The 21776-nt window shown below is 36.1% G+C and overlaps 1 protein-coding gene across 7 annotated transcripts in view; it reads left to right on the top strand.

The window, feature by feature from the left end:
• LOC124232943 (NEDD4-binding protein 2-like) overlaps window positions 1-21776 on the top strand; it is an 86524-nt gene that overhangs the window by 12386 nt on the left and 52362 nt on the right. For 3 of the 7 annotated variants that reach the window (XM_046649892.1, XM_046649891.1, XM_046649898.1), the window contains exons 4-6: window positions 12262-12604; window positions 16750-17896; window positions 20429-20553. In XM_046649892.1, the coding sequence (XP_046505848.1) occupies window positions 12376-12604; window positions 16750-17896; window positions 20429-20553 (1501 nt within the window). In that variant the 5' untranslated portion in view covers window positions 12262-12375. Of the gene's footprint in view, window positions 1-12261; window positions 12605-14842; window positions 14936-16749; window positions 17897-20428; window positions 20554-21776 lie in introns of those variants that run through there. The other 4 variants (XM_046649897.1, XM_046649893.1, XM_046649896.1 and 1 more) reach the window with 3 other exon arrangements.

The following is a 21776-nucleotide window of genomic DNA, read 5'->3' as shown; positions in this document are numbered from 1 at the left end:
AAACTGGCAAGATTTGCTGAATGATAGACATGAGTGTGAGGGAAAGAGGAGGCAAAAATGGCCCTTAGTTTTTTGGCCTCAGCAACTGGAAGTTGCCAGTAGCTGAGACTGAGAGGACTGTAGTTAGGGCAGGTCTGCACAGGAGGATCAGGAGATCACTTTTAGACCCACCTGGTGTGAGATGTGTACTAGATACACAAAGTGGAGATGTTCAGTGGGTAGTTTGATGTGGTTCTGGAATCAGGGAAGAGGTGCAGGTTGGAGAGAGAAATTTGTTGGCATTTTGTTAGTGTTTAAAGCCATGAGACTGAGTGAGATCACCAAAGGAGCTGGTAAATCAGGGAAAGGAAGAGATCCCGGGGCCAAGCCCTCGAGCACTCCACTGTTTCCAGGTTGAAATCCTAAAGAAAATCCTAAAAGTGGTACTTTCCTTAGGAGAAGATACTGAATGTCCTAAGGGTGTTCTCCTGAGGAGGGATTATCCCCTGTGTAGATGCTGCTGATAGGTCTAGACCATTAGGTTTTATTTTATTTTCTAATTTTTGCTGGTTTAGAGAAAAACAATCCAGCAACCTTGCCAAATTATCTTGGTAATCCAACAGATAATCTTTAGATTCTTTTCGATTTTATATGCACTCAATTGTATTGTCTGAGTAATGATAGTTTTATTTCTTCTTTTCCAATCTTAGAACTTTTATTTTCTTTTCAAGTCTTAATGTACTGGCTGTGACCTCTGGTACAATGGAGCAATGTAGGATAGAAGTGGTGATAGCGGTCATCCTGGTCTCATTTCTGATTGCAGAGGGAAAGCCTTCAGCATTTCACCATTAAGTACGAGGTGATGCTGGTGGTGGCTTGTTGTTTTTTTTTTTGTAAATGCCTTTATCAGTTCCCTTCTATTTCTAGTTGGAACAGAGTTTTTATCATGAGTGGATATTGACTTTTTCACATGGTTTTTCTGCATATATTGAGTTATGTGATTTTTCTTCTTTATTTTCTTAGTCAGGAATTGCATTGATTAACTTTCAAATATTAAAGCAATCTTATATTCTTCATCAGTTTTTCCTTTTATGGATCATACTTTTGGTGTTTTTACCTAACCCTAGATCCTGAAAATTTTCTCCTGTTTTTTTTTTTGTAAAGTTTTATAGTTTTATGGATTTAAGTCCATGATCGATTTTGAGTTAATTTTTCTATGAAGTGTGAGACTGAGGTCAAGGTTTATTTTTTATCTATGGCTGTCCACTTGCTCCAGTACCATTTGTTGAAAAGGCTATTCTTCCTCCATTGAGTTGCTTTATGCTTTTGTCAAAAGTTAGTTGGACATATTTATGTTGATCTATTTCTGGGTTCTCTCTTCTGTTTCCAAATCTATAATCTGTTATCTGATCATGTGTTTGTCCTTCCATTGATACCACACAGCCTCGATTAATGTGGCTATATAACAAGTCTTAAAATTGAGTTGACTGATTTCTCCCACTCTACTCTTTTTCAAAATTGTTATAGCTATTCTAGTTTCTTCATCTTCCCATTTAATTTTAGAATAATCTTGTCCATATCCACAGAAAATTTTGCTAGGATTTTGATAGGAATTATGTTAAATCTGTCCATCAATTTGGGGAGAATTGACATCTTCACTATGCTGAGTGTTTCAGTTCATGAACATGCTGTCTTTCTATTTGTTTAGATCTTTGATTTCTTTCATCAGTGTTTTGTAGTTTTCACCATACAAGTCCTGTATATGTTTTGTTAGATTTATACCTAAGTATTTCATTTTTTTGTGTGTTTGTGAATGATACTGTATTTTTAATTACAGTGTCCATGTGTTCATTGGTAGAATATATAAATACAGTGGCTATAGAAATACAGAATATAAAAATACAGTGGCTATTTAAATTTATATACTTAAATATAAATACAGTTCATTGGTAGAATATATAAATGCAGTGGCTAGAATATATAAATATAGTGTCCATGTGTTCATTGGTAGAATATATAAATATATTGGTAAAATATATAAAAACAGTGGCTTTATCATAAATAAATAATATGGTACATTCCAATGTAACATATTTGCTTGTCTTTAAACAACTCAAGATTTTAAAAGGTTAAAAAGAAAAATGTTATAGAGACATAAAGGTAGAAGAAACTGAAAACTAGAGAATCAGACATACAATTTATTTTTCTCTTTATTTTTTTATTTAGTTCATAATAGTTTACGTCTTTGTGAAATTTCAGTTGTACATTATTTCTTGTCCATCACCAAATACGTGCTCCCCTTCACCTCCTGTGCCCACCCTCTGCCTCCCTTCCCCTGGTAACCACTGAACTGTTTTCTTTGTCCATGTGTTTGTTTATATTCCACATATGAGTGAAATCTGGTGTGATTCTTTCTCAGTCTGGCTTATTTCACTTAGCATAATACCCTCTAGATCCATCCATGTTGTTGCAAATGGGATGAATTTGTCTTTTTTTTCTGGCTGAATAGTATTCTGTTGCATGTATATACCACATCTTCTTTATCCAGTTATCGGTTGATGGGCACTTGGATTGCTTCCATGTCTTGGCTATTGTGAATAGTGCTGCTGTGAACATAGGGGTACATATGTTACTTGGGATTGTTGGTTTCAAGTTGTTTGGGTAGATACCCAGTAGTGGGATAGCTGGCTCATGTGGTAGTTGTATTTTTAGCTTTTTGAGGAATCTCCATACTGTTTTCCATAGTGGCTGCACCAGTTTGCATTCCCACCATCAGTGTATGAGGGTTCCCTTCTCTCCACACCCTCTCCAACATTTTTTATTTTTAGTCTTAGTGATTATAGTCATTTTTAACAGGTGTTAGGTGGTAGCGTAGTGTAGTTTTGATTTGCATTGCCCTGATAACTAGTGATGTTGAACATCTTTTCATGTTTATTGGCCATCTGTATATCTTCTTTGGAAAAATGTCTACTCATCTCCTCTACCTCTGTTTTGATTGGGCTGTTTGTTTTTTTATTGTTCAGTTGTGTGAGTTCCTTATATGTTATGGACATTAACCCCTGGTTGGATATATAATTTGCAAATATTTTCTCCCAGTTGGTCAGTTGTCTTTTTGTTTTGATCCTAGTTGCTTTTGCCTTGCAGAAGATCTTTAGTCTGATGAATTCCCACTTGTTTTTTTCTTTTTCTTTTGTTTCTCTTGTGTGAGAAGACATGATATCATGGTATTTGAAAAGATCCTTTTGAGTTAGAGGTTAAAGAGTGTACCACCTGTATTATCTTCTAGGAGTTTTGTGGTTTCAGGACTTATCTTCAAGTCTTTGATCCATTTTGAGTTTGTTTTCGTGTATGGCGTGAGATAATGGTCTACTTTCACTCTTTTGAAAGTGGTTTTCTAGAGTTCCCAACACTATTTATTGAAGAGACTATCTTTTCTCCATTGTATGTTCCTGGCACCTTTGTCAAAGATTAGCTCTCTATAGATGTGTGGTTTTATTTCTGGGCTTTCAGTTCTGTTCCATGGATCTGTGTGCCTATTTTTGTACCAGTACCATGCTATTTTGATTACAGTGGCTTTGTAGTACGTTTTGAAGTCAGGGATTGTGATGCCTCCAACTTTGTTCTTTTTTCTCAGGATTGCTTTAGCAATTTGGGGTTTTTTGTTGCTCCATATGAATTTTAGGATTCTTAGCTCTATTTCCATGAAGAATGTCATTGGGATTGCATTAAATGTATAGATTGCTTTGGGTAGTATGGACATTTTAACATTTATTTTCTGATCCATGTGCATGGAATCTCTTTGTGTTTCTTTATGTCATCATCTGTTTCTTTCAATAATGTCTGATAGTTTTCATTGTATAACTCTTTCACTTCCTTGGTTAAATTTATTCCTAGATATTTTATTCTTTTTGTTGTGATTGTAAGTGGAATTGTATTCTTGAGTTCTCTTTCTGTAAATTGGTTATCAGAGTATAGAAATGCAGCTGATTTTTTTTTATTAATGTTATGATAGAAAATGCAACTGATTTTTGTAAGTTGATTTTGTACCCTGCAACTCTGCTGTAATTGTTAATTATTTCTAATAGTTTTCCCATGAATTCTTTAGGGTTTTCTATTTATGATCATGTTGCCTGCAAACAGTGAGAGTTTCACTTCTTCACTCCCTATTTGGATTCCTTTTATTCCTTTCTCTTGCCTAATTGCTCTGGCCAAACCTCCAGTACTATGTTGAATAAGAGTGGTGATAGTGGGCATCCTTCTCTTGTTCCTGTTGTCAGAGGGATGGCGTTCAGTTTTTCCCCATTGAGTGTGATGTTGGCTGTGGGTTTGTCATATATGGCCTTTATTATGTTGAGGTAATTTCCTTCTCTCCCCATTTTGTTAAGAGTTTTTATCATAAATGGCTGTTGGATCTTGTCAAATGCTTTCTCTGTGTCTATTGAGATGATCATCTGGTTTTTATTCCTCATTTTGTTAATGTGGTGTATCACATTGATTGATTTGCGGATGTTGAACCATCCTTGTGTCCCTGGTATAAATCCCATTTGATCATGGTGTATGATCTTTTTGGTGTACTGTTGTATTTGGGTTGTGAATATTTTGTTGAGGATTTTTGCATCTATGTTCATCAGCGATATTGGACTGTAGTTTTCCTTTTTTGTGTTGTCCTCGTCACGCTTTGATATCAGAGTGATGTTGGCCTTGTAGAATGTATTAGGAAGCATTCTGTCTTCCCTAATTTTTTGGAATAACTTGAGAAGGATAGGCAGTATATCCTCTCTGAAAGTTTCATAGAATTCTCCCAGGAAGCTGTCTGGTGCTGGGCTTTTATTTTTGGGGATGCTTTTGATTACTGTTTCGACATCTTTACTTGTGATTGGTCTATTCAGATTCTCTATTTCTTCTTGATTCAGCTTTGAGAGGTTGTTAAGAGTCTAAGAATTTATTCATTTCTTCTAGATTGTCCATTTTGTTGGCATATAGCTTTTCATATTATTCTCTTATAATCCTTTGTATTTCTGTGGTATCTGTTGTTATTTCTTCTCTGTCATTTCTAATTTTATTTATTTGGGCTTTCTCTCTTTTTTTCTTTGTAAGTCTGGCTAGGAGTTTGTCAATTTTGTTTATCTTCTTAAAGAAGCAGCTCTTTATTTCATTAATCCTTTCTTCTACTGCCTTTTTGTTTCAATTGTATTTATTTCTGCTCTGATTTTTATTATCTCTCGCCTTCTGCTGACTTTGGGCTTTGTTTGTTTTTCTTTTTCTAATTCAATTAGGTGTAGTTTGAGATTGCTTATTTGGGATTTTTCTTGTTTGTTAAGGTGAGCCTGTATTGCAATGAATTTCTCTCTTAGTACCACTTTTGCTGCATCCCATGTGAGTTGGTATGGTATGTTTTCATTTTCACATGTCTCCAGATATTTTTTGGTTTCTCCTTTAATTTCCTCAGTGATCCATTGGTTGCTCAATAGCATGTTGTTTGGTCTCCACATCTTTGTCCCTTTCTCAGCTTTTTTCTTGTAATTAATTTCTAGCTTCATAGCATTGTGATTGGAAAAGATGCTTGTTATTATTTCAATCTTCTTAAATTTATTGAGGCTTGCCTTGTTTCCCAACACATGGTCTATCCTTGAGAATGTTCTGTACACACTTGAGAAGAATGTGTATTCTGCTGTTTTTGGATGGAGTGTTCTATATATATGTCTATTAAGTCCAACTGTTCTAGCTTTTCATTTAATTCCACTGTTTCTTTGTTGACTTTCTGTCTGGATGATCTATCCATTGATGTGAGTGGCGTGTTGAAGTTCCCTACTATTGTTGTGTTATTATTAATATCTCCTTTTAGGTTTGTTAATAGTTGCTTTATGTACTTTGGTGCTCCTGTGTTGGGTGCGTAGATATTTATAAGTGTTATGTGTTCTTGGTGGAGTATTCCTTTGATTATTATATACTGCCCCTCTTTGTCTTTCTTTACCTGTCTTATCTTGAAGTCTCCCTTGTCTGATAGAAGTATTGTGACACTTGCTTTCTTTTGTTTGCCATTACCTTGGAGTATTGTCTTCCATCCCTTCACTCTGAGCCTGTGTTTGTTGTTGAAGCTGAGATGTGTTTCCTGGAGCCACCATATTGTTGAGTCTTATTCTTTAATTCATCTCACCCATTTATGTCTTTTTATTGGAGAATTCAATCCATTTATATTTAGGGTGATTATCAATATATGAGGGCTTAATGCTGCCATTTTATCACTTGTTTTCCAGTTCTCCTGCATTTCCTTTGTTTCTTGTCCCATGTGTTTCGGTCTACCAATTGAGTTATGTAGTTTTTTATGTTGTGTTTCTTTGTTCTCTCCTTATTTGTTTATTTATTTAATTAATTTATTTTTTGAGGAAGATTAGCCCTGAGCTAACTGCTGCCAATCCTCCTCTTTGCTGAGGAAGGCTGGCCCTGAGCTAACATTCATGCCCATCTTCCTCTACTTTATATGTGGGATACCTACCACAGCATGGCTTGCTAAGTGGTGCCATATCCGCACTGGGGATCCAAACCGGTGAACCCTGGGCCGCCGAAGCGGAACATGCACACTTAACTGCTGTGCCACCGGGCTGGTCCTCCTTATTTATTTTTTGTGTCTCTGTTCTGCATTTTTGTTTAGTGGTTACTATGAGGTTTGTATTCAAAATCTTGTAGATAAGATAGTCCATTTTCTGATGGGCTCTTATTTCTCAGACTAAACTGATTCATTCCTTACCCTCTTCCCCTCCTAAGTTGTTTTTCTCACATCTTAGTTCCATCTTGTCTTGTGAATTTGTGGTTAAAAGGACAAGATTGTCTTTGTTTTTGATGTTTTCCTTCCCTTTATATTTAATGTTATTCTTGAGTATTTGCTAACCTGCTCTGATGTATAGCTACAATTTTCTGATTTTTGTCTACCTATTTATCTCCTTACTCCATGCTTTGTAACCCTTTTCTCCTCCCCCTTTTTTCTTAGGTATGCAGACCTTATTGAGCCTTTCTTGTAGCGGGGGTTCATAGCTACTAACTCCCTTAGCTTTTGTTTATCTGGGAAAGCTTTTATTTCTCCATCATATCTGAAGGATATTTTCACTGGATGGAGTATTCTTGGCTGAAAGTTCTTGTCCTTCAAAGATTTGAATATGTCCTTCCAGTCTCTCCTAGCTTGTAACGTTTCTCCAGAGAAAGCCACTGAAAGCCTGATAAGGGTTCCTTTGCAGATTATTTTCTTCTGCCTTGCTGCCCTTGGTATTTTTACTTTTGCCAGTTTGACTACTATATGCCTTGCAGTAGGTCTTTTTACACTGACATATTTGGGAGATCTGATAGCTTCTTCCACATGGTTTTCCACTTCCTTTCCCAGGTTTGGGAACTTCTCTGCTATTATTTCTTTGAGCAGACTTTCTGCTCCTTTTTCCTTCTCTTCTCCCTCTGGAATACCTATAATTCTCATGTTGCATTTCCTAATCGAGTTGGATATTTCTCAGAGACTTTGTTCATTTCTTTCTAGTCTTAGTTGTCTCTTCTCTATCTGGAGCATTTCAACATGTTTATCCTCGATTATGCTGATTTCCTCCTCTATGATGTCTGCTGGAGCATTCAGGGAATCCATATTTTGTTTTATTTCATTGATTGTGCCTTTCATCTCCAATATTTCTTATTGAACTTTCTTTATAGTTTCAGTCCCTTTTGTGAGGTAGCTCCTGAACTCCTTGAATTGTTTCTCTACATTCTCTTTTAACTTGTTGAGTTTTTCGATGATAGCTATTTTGAATTCTCTGTCATTTAGATTACATGTTTCTGTGTTTTCAGGACTGATTTCTGGTTACTTGTCATTTTCACTGTGGTCTGGGGATCTAATATAATTTTTGATACTGCTAGAGGGCGTGGCTTTGTTCTTTCACATCCTGGTATTATTTGGTTGCAGTTACCATGTATTGCCACTGGGTTGGGGTCAAGAACTGCGTATTCTGAGCCCTCTGCCTTCTGCCGAGATCCCAGGCACTGGAGCCAGTGCTGGGCAGGTTGAGGGGAGGGGCATTTTCTTCTGTGTGCTCTTGTGGGCTTACTCGCTCTGCTCTTGCTATCTACTCTCCTGGGGTGTTGGCTTGATGAGGTCACCCCCTATGATAGCTTTCACCCTGGTTGGGGGCTTCCTCTAGGCTGCAAGGGACCTTGGGGATCTTTGATGTTCTCAAGAATGGGTGTCCCCTGCCCCCTTCCTTCCATCTCGGAAGCTGCCTGCAGTCCCAGACAGCAGTCTTTTGGGGAGGCAGTGAGGTTTTCTCTTACCTGCTTCCACCTCCTCTGAGGGGGGCTTCAGCCTCTCCACCCTCTGACGTGTGGCTGCATGGGTCTCTCAGATGTCTTTTGTGTTGTGTGGATGTCCTCTGTTGGAGCGTGAATGTCTTTTTCATTGTATCATGGAGGGGAGAGATTGTCAGGAGAACTCACTCCGTTGTGATGCTGATATCACTCCTATTTATTTTTTACAATTGTGATAAGAACTCCTCTGAGATTTTACCTCTTGCTGCTTTTACTACCTCTATGCACATTCTTACATTGATATTGACCTACCAGAAATGCAGTTCCAATCAATGGCAATCTCATGAAAGAGAAAATGTGAATACAGTTATTTTGTATCCTGCGCTTTGCTGAATTCACTTATTTGTTGGACATTTTGTAGATTCCTTGAGATTTTCAATGTAGAGAACTATGTCATCTGCAAATAGGGACAGTTTTATTTCTTCCTTTCTGATCTGTATGCCTTTTATTTCCTTTTCTTGCCTTACTTCACAGGCTAGAACTTCCAGCATTAAGGGAATAAGAGTGCTAAGAGTGGACGTCCTTGCCTTGTTCCCAGTCTTTGGAGGAAGGCATTTAGTTTTTTAATATCAAATATAATGTTAGCTATAGAGGTTTTGTAGTTGCTGTTAATCGAGTTGAGGAAGTTCTCCTCTATTTCTGTTTTTCTGGAGATTTATGTCATGAATAGGTGTTGAATTTTGTCAGTATTTTTTCTTCATTCATTGATATGATTGTGATTTTTCTTCTTTAGCCTGTTAATATGGTGGGTTACACTGATTTTTGAATATTGAATCAGCCTTGCATCCCTCATATTTTTTATAATTTGCTGAATTCTATTTGATAATATTTTGTCAAGGATTTTTGTGTCTGTATTCATGAAGAATATTGGTTTATAGTTTTTTTATACTGGCGTTGTCTGATTTTGGTATTGGGATAATACTAACCTCATAAAATGAGTGGGGAAGTGTTCTCTCTTCTATTTTGGGAAGAGATTATATAAAGTTAGTGTTAATTCTTAAAAATCTTTCTTAGAATTCTCCGTGGAAGCCATTTGGGCCTGGAATTTCTTTTTTGGGAGTTTTAAAATTGTGAATTAAATTTCATAGAGCTTTTGTCTGTTTCCTGTTGAGTGAATTGTGGTTATTTGTGGTTGTTGAGAAAACTGGTCCGTTTCATATGAGTTGTCAAACTTGTGTGTGTACAGTTGTTCACAGTATTCCCTTGTTAGTCTTTTGATGTCTGCAGGGTCTGTTGTGATACCCCTTGTTTCTTCCTGATATTGGTAATTTGTGTCTGCTCTCTTTTTTTCTTTGTCATTTGTGGTAGAAGCTTGTCAATTTTATGGATCTTTTCAAGGAGCCATCAATTTGTTTCACTGATTTTTCTCTGTTTTTCTGTTTTCAATTTCATTCATTTCTGCTCTTAGCTTTTTTATTACCTTCCTTTTACTGGCTTTGGGTTTATTTTGCTCTTTTTCTGGACTGTTGTGGTGGGGGCTTAGATTATTGATTTGAGACTTTCCTCTTTTCTAATGTATGCATGTAGTGCTATAATTTTCTGACATTGCTGCTTTAGCTGTGTCCTACAAATTTTGATATGGTATATGTTCAGTTTCATTTACTTCAATGTATTTTTTAGTTTTCCTTGAGACTTCCTTTTTGATCCACCGGTTATTTAGTGTATTGCTCAGGTTCCAAGTGTTTGTGGAGATTTTCCTGTTATCTTTTTGTTACTCATTTCTAGTTTGATTCCGTTGTGGTGAGAGAACATACTTTGTATGATTTCAGTTATTTTAAATTTGTTGAGGTTTGTTTTATAGCCTAGCATATGGTCGCTCTTGGTATATGTTCTGTGGGCACTTGAAAGGAATGTATATTCTGCTGTTGTTTGCTGGAATGTTATATAAATGTTCGTTAGATCCTTAATTGATGGTGTTATTGAGTGCTTCTGTATCCTTTCTGATCTTCTGTCTAGTTATTCTATCAATTGTTGAGAGAGGGGTATTGAAGTCTCTAACTATAATTGTGGATTTGTCTGTTTCTCCTTTCAGTCTATCGGTTTTTGCATCGCTTATTTGGTGGCTCTGTTTTTTGGTGTATACACATTTAGGGCTGCTCTGTCTTCTTGGTGGACTGATCCTTTATGATTGTATAATGTTCCTCTCTGTCTCTGATAATTTTCTTTCTCTAAATTCTACTTTATCTCATATTAATATATAAAAAATATAATTTTAATTAACTTAAATAGGCACATGTGGCCAGCGGCTGCCATATTGATAGTGCAGTTCTGGAAGATAGAGCTATGACACAGTAAATTTTTTTAAAAGGCAAATTTTATAGTATGTTAGAATGTGTTAAGGGCAATGAGTGGTTAACAGGAGAGGGAAATTGGGGCAGAGGGAGTGGAGGATATGATTTTAAATTGGGTAATCAAGGAAGAAATCACTGAATGTGCCACTTGAACAAAGATTTGAAAGAATGAAAGAGTTAGCAGTGCAGATATCTTGGGGAGAGTATGTTACAGGCCAGCAGGGAGGTGGTCCATTGTAAGGACTTTAGGTTTTGCTCTGAGTGACATGGAGAACCAACCACTTGAGGATTTAGAGGAGACCCTAATTCATTCTGATTAGTGCTGTATGTAGATCGTTCTGACTCATGTGTTGAAAATAGACTATAGTGGGCAAGGGTTGGAAGCAGGGAGACAGGAATAAGGTGAAAGATGATGGTAGCCAACCCAAATGGTTAGGGCAGATTTTGGGCAAAATATCAGACACTTAGTTTTAGATATGTTAAGTTTGAAATATTTAATAGACAAGCATAGACTGTCTGGAGTTCTCCATATATACGAGTCCCTGCCCTTGTGGAGCTTACATTTTACTGGAATATCAGTAGTAAATATAATAAATAAATAAGTAAGTAAAACAAATAAATAAAACATATACTATGTTAGAAGATAAGTCTTATGGAGAAAATTCAAGTAAGGGAAGAAGGATAAGTGGTGTTGGGGGACTGACTTCCTGAGAAGGTAACATTTGAGTAATGATAGGAAACTGGTGAGGAAATAAAACTTTATGGATACCTGGGAGAATAGTAGTTCAGGTAGAGGGAACCAGGATGTAAAGGTTCCCAGGTGGGAGCATGGTTGGTGTGTTTGAGGAAGAGCAAGGAGGCGAAGTGTGGTTGGAGTGACGTGAGCAAGGGAAAGAGGATTAGGGATGACAGGACTGAGGTAACAGAAATGTCTGGGTTATAGGCCGTTTTAAGGGCTCTTCTTTTTACCCTGAGTGAGATGGGAAGCTGGTGGTTAGATTAGCAGAAGGAGGGGTGATCTGACCTACAGTTTAGCTGAATCACTCTAATTGCTGTGCTAAATAGACCGAAGGGGCAAGGGTGGAAGCAGGGAGATTCTTTACAAGACTGTTACAGTAATCCAGGCAAAAGGCTGTGGCAGCAGTGGAGATGGTGAGGACCGATCCTATTTGGATACATTTTAAGGGTTATACTGACAAAATTGGCTTACTGATTGGATGTGGGATGAGAGGAGTGAAGAATGACTCCAAGATTTTTGACCTGAGCCGTTGGAGGGACAGAGCTGCCTTAGCTGAGATGGGTAAGACTGTGAAGGGAGGAGCAGCAGCTCGGTTTTGGACATGTTAAGTTTGTGATGCCTATTAGACATCCACATGAAGGTGTTCAGTAGGCATTCTAATTATGAAAAATGATATTAAAACAGTGTACTCACTGTTCTGAAAATATGTTGCATTTGTTAATATCTTAATTTTTAACATGTTCAATCCTGGCAAAACTTGAATATTTTGGAGAAAGAGAAATTGTCTGACTGCTTCTTGGCTTTGCCGCCAGAGTTGATAGTACTTTCTTAGAGTTAAATAAAGATGTCATTCCGATTTTAGAAATGGAAATAGAACTATATAGTCTGAGTGTTTCTACTTGCTTTCTATTTTAGGTCCTTTTACTGCTGGATTGTGCAAGATACTTAACCCTGTTTTCTTTGAGGTATGACTTAAATATCAAACATCTTAAGTAAGAAAAGGGAAACATTTTAGTTTTGGAAGTCAGAATGCCAAGGAGAAGGAAAAATCTTGGGGGAAATCCTTTTCGGAAGACTGCAAACTCTAAGGAAGTTGTCGTATCCAGTGTTGCTAGTCATGAGGAGCCAACCACTACTCTTCCTTCCATGTGTGAGACAAAAGTTGATCAGGAAGAACTCTTCACCGTTATCTCAGAGATGTTTTCTGATCTGGATCCTGATGTAGTGTATTTGATGCTTTCTGAATGTGATTTTAAAGGTGAGAAAAAGTTTAGTTTGAACCCTTTGCATCTTATAAGAAGACTTCATGTACTATGCCCTGACCAGTAGTAATATAGAAAAATGACTGCCTGGTTTCTATTTTGTTCATCACTTATGGAGCATCTGCGTGGGCAACTACTAAGTTTGGTATTGTGAGGGATCTGAAGAAGAATAAAACATAGTTTCTGCTTTCAAGAAATATATAATTCTAGATATAAGATGTATGTCTAGATATCATATTCTATGTTTTATTATTTTTTTTTACCTTCCCTCTAGAACAGGTTGGCACTCTTGACATTTTGGACTGCATAGTTCTTTGTTGTGAGTGGCTCTCCTGTTTGTTGTAGGATGTTCAGCAGCATCCCTGGCCTGTACCCACTAGGTGCCAGTAGCACTCTTCCCACCAAATTGTGACAATTAAAAATGCCTCCATATATTGTCGTATGTCCCCTAGGGGGCAAAATCATCTCTGCTTGAGAACCACAGTCCTAGATGTAAGCTCCATAAAGATGAATTTTAAAAACAGTTTTGTTTTACTGCTGTATCCCCAGTCCCTAAAATAGCAAATGACTCATAGCAGGACCTCAGTAAATATTTATTGATTGAAGAGGTAATTATAATTGTGGGACTGAGAGCTGATTGAGAGTTGAGGCTAGTAGAGTAGTATGGTTTTAAAACATTGACTTTGGAGTCAAGAAACCTAGGTTGGATTTCTAGCTCTGCCACTTAAGCTCTCTAGGTCTCAATTTTTTAATCTATTAATGAGAAAAATAATAGTATGTACCTCATGGGACTTTTTTCATAAGGTTTGAGGTGGTTTGTTTTGTTTTGTTTTTGGTAAAGTCTTCAGTATAGTATGTTATTTATAACTTGTAATAAATTGTTTAGAAATATGTTTGTAGACAGAAGGGAAACTATCAAAGTTGACTGGATGAGTAAATTAAATGTTGATGCTTAGTATTGCTATTGGCCATGTTAGTGTAGGATAAAATTATTCTAGATTTGGGAAGTTTTGATAATGCATGATAACCTTCCATTTTTATTCATTATGTGGTCTGTGATGTGAGCATACCTTTATTCTGTTATGATATGTATGCAGTAAACCAGTTTTCAGTAGTCCACTTGATGCTCAGAAATGATAGTGTGTAGAATTTTGTAAGTGTGAGTTCAACATTTTTTTCCTAATTTTGATGTCTTTAAAATTTATTTGTTTCGCATTCACTAACACAGCCATGAGGAATTACAAGAAAAATATATTACCTTCACATACTAACAAAAAATATATTTCTCTTTTCCAGGATCTTCTCTACACCTTGTTCATAAATACTGATATTTTGATTAGTTTGAATAATAGCATTGATGAGATTGTATATTCTACTTTTTAAACTTAAGTTAACATAAGCATTTTTTCAGTGTTGCTGCAATCTTCATATTTATTTTTAATAGCTTTCTAATATTCCGCTAAGTTGTTGTGCTTTAATTATGTCTGAGTTCTTCATGAATAGTTAATATTGCAGAAAACATCTTGGTATAAATAACCTTTTCCTTCTTTTGACTTTTTTCTTAGTCCCAAAGTTTTATTTTCTTGTGTCACAGGGTGAGAACAGTTTTCAGCTCTTGGAAACAATACTGCTAAATTGCCTACCAAAGAGGTGTGCCAATTTGTAATACCACCAGCACAGTATTAGTCTAGTGGTTTCACCACAGCCTTTTCAGCATTGTGTAGTATTATTTTTAAGGTTTTAATAGGAATTAAATGACACCTTTTCTTAATTTGTGTTTTCTTAAAATAGAGAGGAATGTTGAATTTTTTTAAAATAAAGAGGAATACATTTTTGTGTATGATTGTTCATTAATTCTTGTATTCTCGTGTGACTTGTTCATTCATGTGTTTTTTGTTGTTTTATACCATTGTTTTAACTTTTTCCAAAACTCTGTAAGGACTCTTCTTTTGTGTAATATGTGTCTTGATCTTTTACTTACTTTTACTTAATACTGTTTTTCATTATATACATGTTAATTTTTTTGGTTGATCTTTTCTTTTGTGGTTTTTCTGTTGTGTAGAGTTTTTTTCATAAGAATGCCTCTTGTATTTGCTTTGTTTCTTTGTTTCTTTTTTTTTTTTTTTCCCCTTTTTCCACATTTAGGGCATCTGGTTTTGTAGTATTGCTATAATCACCTAACTGGTCTCTGCTAGGTTTGCCCCCTCCAATCCCTCTTTGTTTTTCTTCTTAAGGGAACATTAATTGGGTGCTTACTAGGTGCCAGTCCTTGTGCACAGCATTTTTTCATGGATTATCTCATTTAATCCTCAGAACAACCCTATGAGGTAGGTATTTTTATTATCCCCATATTGCAAATGAGAAAATCAAGGCTTAGGAAAGTTAAGTAACTTGTTCAAAGTGTCATAGCCAGCAAGTAGGGATTTAAATGCTGGTTTCTGACTCTATACCAGAGCTGTTACCAACTGTGCTGTGCTGTTTCCATATTTATCTTCCATAAAACAAAACAAGATAAAACAAAAAAGCCCCCAATTTGAAATGCTTAACAATTCTAATGGTTCCTTATTTGTCTTATAATGGAAAGAGCTCAGCTTTGGAGTCAGACATACCAGTCCTGGGTCTGTCACTTATTATCTGTGTGACTTGGGCCAAGTTATATACTTTTTTATTTTTTATTTTTTTCATTGAGGTCATATTGGCTTATAACATTGTGTAAATTTCAGGTGTACATTTTTATATGTCAGTTTCTGTATAGATTGCACCGTGTTCACCACCAGTAGTCTAGTTTTTATCTGTCACCATACATGTGTGCCCCTTTACCCTTTTCACCCTCCCCCAAAGTTATGTATTTTTTTTTTAAAGATTTTATTTTTTTTCCTTTTTCTCCCCAAAGCCCCCCAGTACATAGTTGTATATTCTTCATTGTGGGTCCTTCTAGTTGTGGCATGTGGGATGCTGCCTCAGTGTAGTTTGATGAGCAGTGCCATGTCCACGCCCAGGATTCGAACCAACGAAACACTGGGCCCCCTGCAGTGGAGCACGCAAACTTAACCACTCGGCCACGGGGCCAGCCCCCAAAGTTATGTACTTTTTGAGCTTCATTTTCATCATCTATTTGCTGGGAATACTTTGTGTACCTCACAGTATTATTTAAGGATTCAGTGAGGTGATATCTGTAAAGTCTCTACCCTAAATGCTATGACAGGTAATTTCCCTTCAAATTCCCTTAGAAAATGAAATTGATATTTCTTACCATGACGTGTAGGACCCTTCCAGATTTCACGTCATCCCCCTTTCCAGTTTCGTCTTTTCTTATCTGCCGTACTACTGTGTTCCCACGCTCGAACCAGCTTCTCTTAATCCCGTAAACATGCTTTGTGTTTTCAAGACTGGCTTTGCCTTTCCCCTCTGTCTTACAAGTTTCTTTTTAATCTTCAAGTCCCAGTTCATGTATCACCTTATGTGAAATCTTCCCTTGCTCTCCTATAAGGCTGCTTATAGCATTTATAGATTATTAAAAGTGTACATTGTTTAATCTATATTATATTATAATGTATTGTCTTCTAATGTAAAGATCTTTAATAGCCTCCATTAGACTGCAGAAATTCTTTGAGTATAGTAAAACAATGTCTTATTCATCTGTGTACAAAGGATATGTGATATATAGTACATGCTCATACATATTTTTTGTATTAAGTGAAATTAATAGCATGGACCATATAAACAAATTAGGTTTACTAAATACTTAATCCTTAAAGAACATGCAGTAGGTAAGTATTTGTTGAATAAATCAACCAGTTAGGATCTTTATTAATAGCATGCAATTACAGATATTTTTCCACTTAATAAATTTATCAGAGAATATCTACTTGATGGCAGTTCATTAGTCTAGTTTATTACTGTTTGTCTGAAAGTAACAACATTGGATGTCTCCATCATTCATTCAGAACTTTTACTGATACAGACTGGTATGTTAGTAAAATATTACTTTAAAAAAATGACTTGAATATTTATAAATTTCTCTACAATGCAGAATCTAGTATGATTATAGTAGATTTTAATCAAATCATATTTTACTATTTTCAGTACATATATATATATTTTTTTTGTTGGTGTTACTGTTGTTCTTGTTATTGTACAGTTGAAAATGCCATGGATTGTCTATTAGAATTATCTGACACTGATGCCAAGATAGAAGAATCATCTTCAAAAAGCTTCATTGCTTCTGAGAACCAAGTAAGTGCAGCGGGACATGAAATAATGGAAAAGTGTCCTCCTGAAGGAGAGAGTGAAGATTCAAAAATGGATTCATTTTTGGACATGCAGCTAACTGAAGACTTGGATTCCTTAATACAGAATGCTTTTGAGAAATTGAACTCTTCTCCCAGTGACCAAGTATACTCATTTTTGCCTTTGCAAGATGTTAGTAGTTTTAGTGACCCGAGTGAATTTATAAGTTCAGATTCAAATAGTATGGCTCCCATTCTTTCTACACAAAATATGGATTTGAACAGTGAAAATTTAGACAATTCCGCCTCTACATTAAATTCAAACTCCTTAACTTCGTATTCAGTTTCGAATGAGTCCAAAAGTGTTATAAGGAATAACACATTGGCACTGGAAGATTCTCTGCTCAGTAGTTCTTTACATGTAGCAGGTGACACCAGGGGGGGTTGTAGCAATCTCAATCAAAGACAGAAAGAGCTCTTAGAATCGGGGTGTCTTCAGGCTCAGTTCTCTCAAGCTCCTGTAGATTTGGATGTCAGTGAATCTCAGGCTCCTTTAAACCTCACTGTGGAAAATCCAGGGCTTGGTTTGCTAGGTAGAGGTGAGAATCAGAAATCTACTTCTGTACCTGATATGTTTGTACCTTCTGAAGAATTCAGTTTCAAGTCACACAAACATACTGAACTGCCGCCAAAGGGGAAGGATGTGAATTACTGCCCAATACTCACCCCTCTTCCTCTACTCCTGCCGCCGCCTCCACCTCCACCAATGTGGAATCCAATGGTTCCTACTTTTGACCTCTTTCAAGGAAACCATGGCTTTGTAGCTCCTGTTGTAACCACAGCTGCACACTGGAGACCTGTCAACTATACGTTTCCACCCCCAGGTATTTCTCACACTTCCCCAACAAAGGTATGGAGAAATAAAGAGGGAACAAGTGCTTATCAAGTACAAGAAACTCCAGTTTCGCAGGTTGTAAGAAAGAAGACATCATCTTATGTTGGACTAGTTCTTGTTCTTCTCAGAGGGCTTCCGGGATCAGGAAAATCTTTTTTGGCAAGGTATGAGGTTTAATTCAGTTTTAAAAAAAGAGTATAATTCATGAACCTGTACATTTGTAATAGTATGAATATGTGAAATGCTTTTGCTTAATAGAGATGTTAATAACCCCTAAAATGTTTTCTTTTTACTAATTTTTTCTAACTTTGTAGCTAATAGCACTCTTTTCTCCAGTTTTTATTGAATTCTTTCATCTTAGATTATTATTTTAAGAGACAAGTAGAGAAAGAAATTAAAGATAATTTCAAGATTGTGAGCTTGTGAAATCAACAGAAATAGCTTTATGTAGAGGAAAACTAATTTGGGAGAAAGATGAGTTCATCTTTGATTATAGAGTTAAAGGGCCATAATCGATTTTGAATTCAAGGAAGTCTTAAATACAAGAATTCTACTGCTAGTTGGAAATTTGTAATTGTAGCATGTTGTTAAATAATGCTTTTAAAAATGTGTGATTTGAAGGAAGACAGCATAGGATGAGTCACTGGTAGTCAGAGAACTTTAAGTTTTCACTGATTTATTTGCTACAAAATATGATACTCTCAATTATTTTGTCTCATATGTCCATCTGTGTCCCTTTTGTAGTTACGGTATGTTGTGGGTGGCTTTGTCTGGGAGACTAGAGTCAGGCTTGGGAGCAGCTTTGTTGTGTTTTCAGTAGCACATGTTAAAGAGTATTATTTTCAGAGTCTCTCCTACCCCACTTATTCTTTAAATTCCAGAAGGTCTACATCTAATATATTTATTTACCAGTTCTTTTTTTTCCTTTTCCTTCCAAATTTTAAGTTTTTGCTTTCTTCTCTTCTTAGCTGGGTCTTTTTTATTTGATCATGGGTATGTCTAGTCTTAGTGAATATGCATATTAGTGAATATGCATATATACTTGGGAATGTCTTTGATGAGCTCATTCTCAGTTTTCTGATATGCTTTCTTTGGGTTTATTTTCCAGTAAATTTCCACATTTTCTGCTCATTCAGTTATAAACATATTCTTCTGTAGACTTTCTCATTGATTTAATAACAACAATAATGAACCATTTTAATTTAATGTTATGGATATTACAATCCTTCATGATATTGTAGTTTGTGAAAGAGATTGGAATGAAAGGTGGTACCTTAAAACGTAATAGAGCTGTGACACAGGTTTGAAGAACTAGGTTTCAGGGGCCATGGAGCCAGAGGCAGCTGCAGTTAGAGAATAGGAAGAGAAAGAAGTGCTTGTCATTAGGTAGGAACTTAGTAATATTTTTTGAATGAGTAGAGAGAAATAACTGGGAAGTGCAGAGACATAGAAGCTGAGTTTTCTTAGAATGGTCCATAGTATTAAACTAGTGTGCAAGCCTAAGGAAAATAAGGCATGAAAAAAGGCTTTTGGATTTATTGGAAAGAAAGTCATGAGTGGATATCTTAAAAACAACTTTGTTGCACGGTGAAGGTAGAAGACAAAGGGTTAATGAAGCGTTGATAACAAAGCGGCTAAGGGAAGGAGAGAAGCTGGGTAAGAGTTGAAAGGGGTCCTTACAGCATGGTGAAAATTTTTAAAGATAGATGAGATGCATCCATGTTTAAAGAGAAAAGAGGAAGTGTCAGAGAAGGGGAAATGTAAGAGATAAAGGAGACGAGGATAAATAGAGGATAGAAGGTGGCATCAAGTGAGCATTCACTAGAAGGTAAGCTCCATGAGTGCAAGAATTTTTGTCTTTTTTATTCACTGCTGTGTGCTCAGTGCTTAAAACAGTGCCTGGCACTTAGTAGATGCTAATAAAAATTACATTCAAGAGATGTATTTTATCTTTAGATACACTTATACCTATTTTAGGAGGAGACAATAAATGGTGATATTTTACAAATGGTCAAGAATGGTAGCATTATGTCTCTGTGGATTCTATTTGCTTAGTCGTTACATGTATCTCAATTATGTAGAAGATAAATTCCAGAATCAGGAAAGAGAGGTGTCAACCCCCCCCCCCAAAACTATCTTAACTGTGTATAGTTTAACAGATTAATAGTCTATTAACATTATATTGTTGGATGTTTTTGGCGTACTCACTAAATTTATAGCAGTAGAGCTTTATCTGCTTTTGGAGATCTGTTGAATATCAAGCTACTTGCCTACCTTGAAGTGACCTTCCACTTAGAGTGGGTGAAGTAGGTCACTGTGTATCAAATGACCAGGTGAGGGGGAACCTGTGACTGACAGGAGTTCTGAAGCATTTTCAGTTACCAGGTTTTCTTGATAACTAAAAAAATTTGTTAATCTTCAAACCTTTGTAGTTAAGGATAAAGGACTTTATAACATTAAACAAGTGTCTGAAATAATAATTTACATAAAGCAAAATAGACTTGTCTTAGGTCAGTTTTCTTGGGAGTCAAACTTTTGCTTAGAGGATTTGCAATATGATTCATTTGAATATTACAATATTCTCGCTCTTTTAAATAATAATACTTGAATTTTCTATTTGGATTATGACCTTGTAAAAATTAGGAGAGAAAATTTGAAGAAAAGTTTATGAAAATAATTCCATTTATCTTTCACAGGACTTTGCAAGAGGATAATCCGAATGGAGTCATTCTTAGTACTGATGATTATTTTTACATAAATGGACAGTACCAGTTTGATGTAAAGTACTTAGGAGAAGCACATGAGTGGAACCAGAATCGTGGTAAGAATAGACATCGGATTCTGGAATAATATTAAGAGTAGTGTAAAGAGGGGGCCAGCCATGTGGCCGAGTGGTAAACTGTGCACTCCGCCTCAGCGGCCTGGGGTTCACTGGTTTAGATCCTAGGCGTGGACCTATGCAGCGCTCATCAGGCCATGCTGTGGCAGCATCCCACGTAGAAGAACTAGAATGACCTACAACTAGGATATACAACTATGTACTGGGGCTCTGGGGAGAAAAAAAAAAAGAGTAATGTAAAGAAAAAATCTGCTTAATATTTGTATTTTGAGACATATAACTTTTAAAAAAGTTATAATTAACTTTAACTCTATATTATAACTATTATATATGTAAAATTATAACTATGACAATCTTTATGTTATATAGTAAGAGGTAACCTTATCTCATAGAGTTGTTGTGAGGATTAAATGAGTTAATTTTTGTAAAATGCTTAGATCATTGCATGGCATGTTTAAGTTTCATTTAATCAATGTCGTCAGAAGCAAATAAGATTTTCTACTTGGGTCACAGCGTAGCTTAAGATGGTTACAGTTGTCTGGTATTCTCTGGTTCCTGTTTCCTAAAATGGAATTTGCATCATTAACCACTAGTCTTCCCTAGGTTGGTTTAATTTTAATTTTTATGGAGGATAATGGGAGAGTAAAAATGACTCTCATTGGGGGCTGGCCCCGTGGCCAAGTGGTTAAGTTCGTGCTCTCTGCTTCAGTGGCCCAAGGTTTCTCCGGTTTGGATCCTGGGTGCGGACATGGCACCGCTCATCGAGCCATGCTGAGGCAGCATCCCACATAGCACAACTAGAAGGACCCACAACTGAAAATATACAACTATGTACTGGGGGGCTTTGGGGAGAAAAAAGGAAAAATAAAATCTTTAAAAAAAAAAAAAGGCTCTCAAACTGAATCTGTGGGAAGATCATAGGTAAAAATCTTAATTTCTTTATTAGTGCAACTGTTTGTTTACTTAAGATGGTTTTATCATGAAATGTTTAGTTATATGAATAGTTTGAATTTTATATGGAGAATTCTTATGAAGACTATAGACAATATTTTACTTAGCCTTTCTTTTATGATAAATGCACTGTCAGGATGATTCTTGAGTTTGCTGTCTTCAGACATTGTTAAATTTTTAAATATTCTTTCTTGAACTAAATGTTAAAGTGAGAACTCAGGAATATGAAAATACCAACACAGCTAAAAATAAAA

This window comes from Equus quagga, unplaced genomic scaffold, assembly GCF_021613505.1.
Source record: "Equus quagga isolate Etosha38 unplaced genomic scaffold, UCLA_HA_Equagga_1.0 146_RagTag, whole genome shotgun sequence".
NCBI classification, from domain to species: Eukaryota; Metazoa; Chordata; class Mammalia; order Perissodactyla; family Equidae; genus Equus; species Equus quagga.
This window is presented reverse-complemented; position numbering and strand designations above follow the sequence as displayed.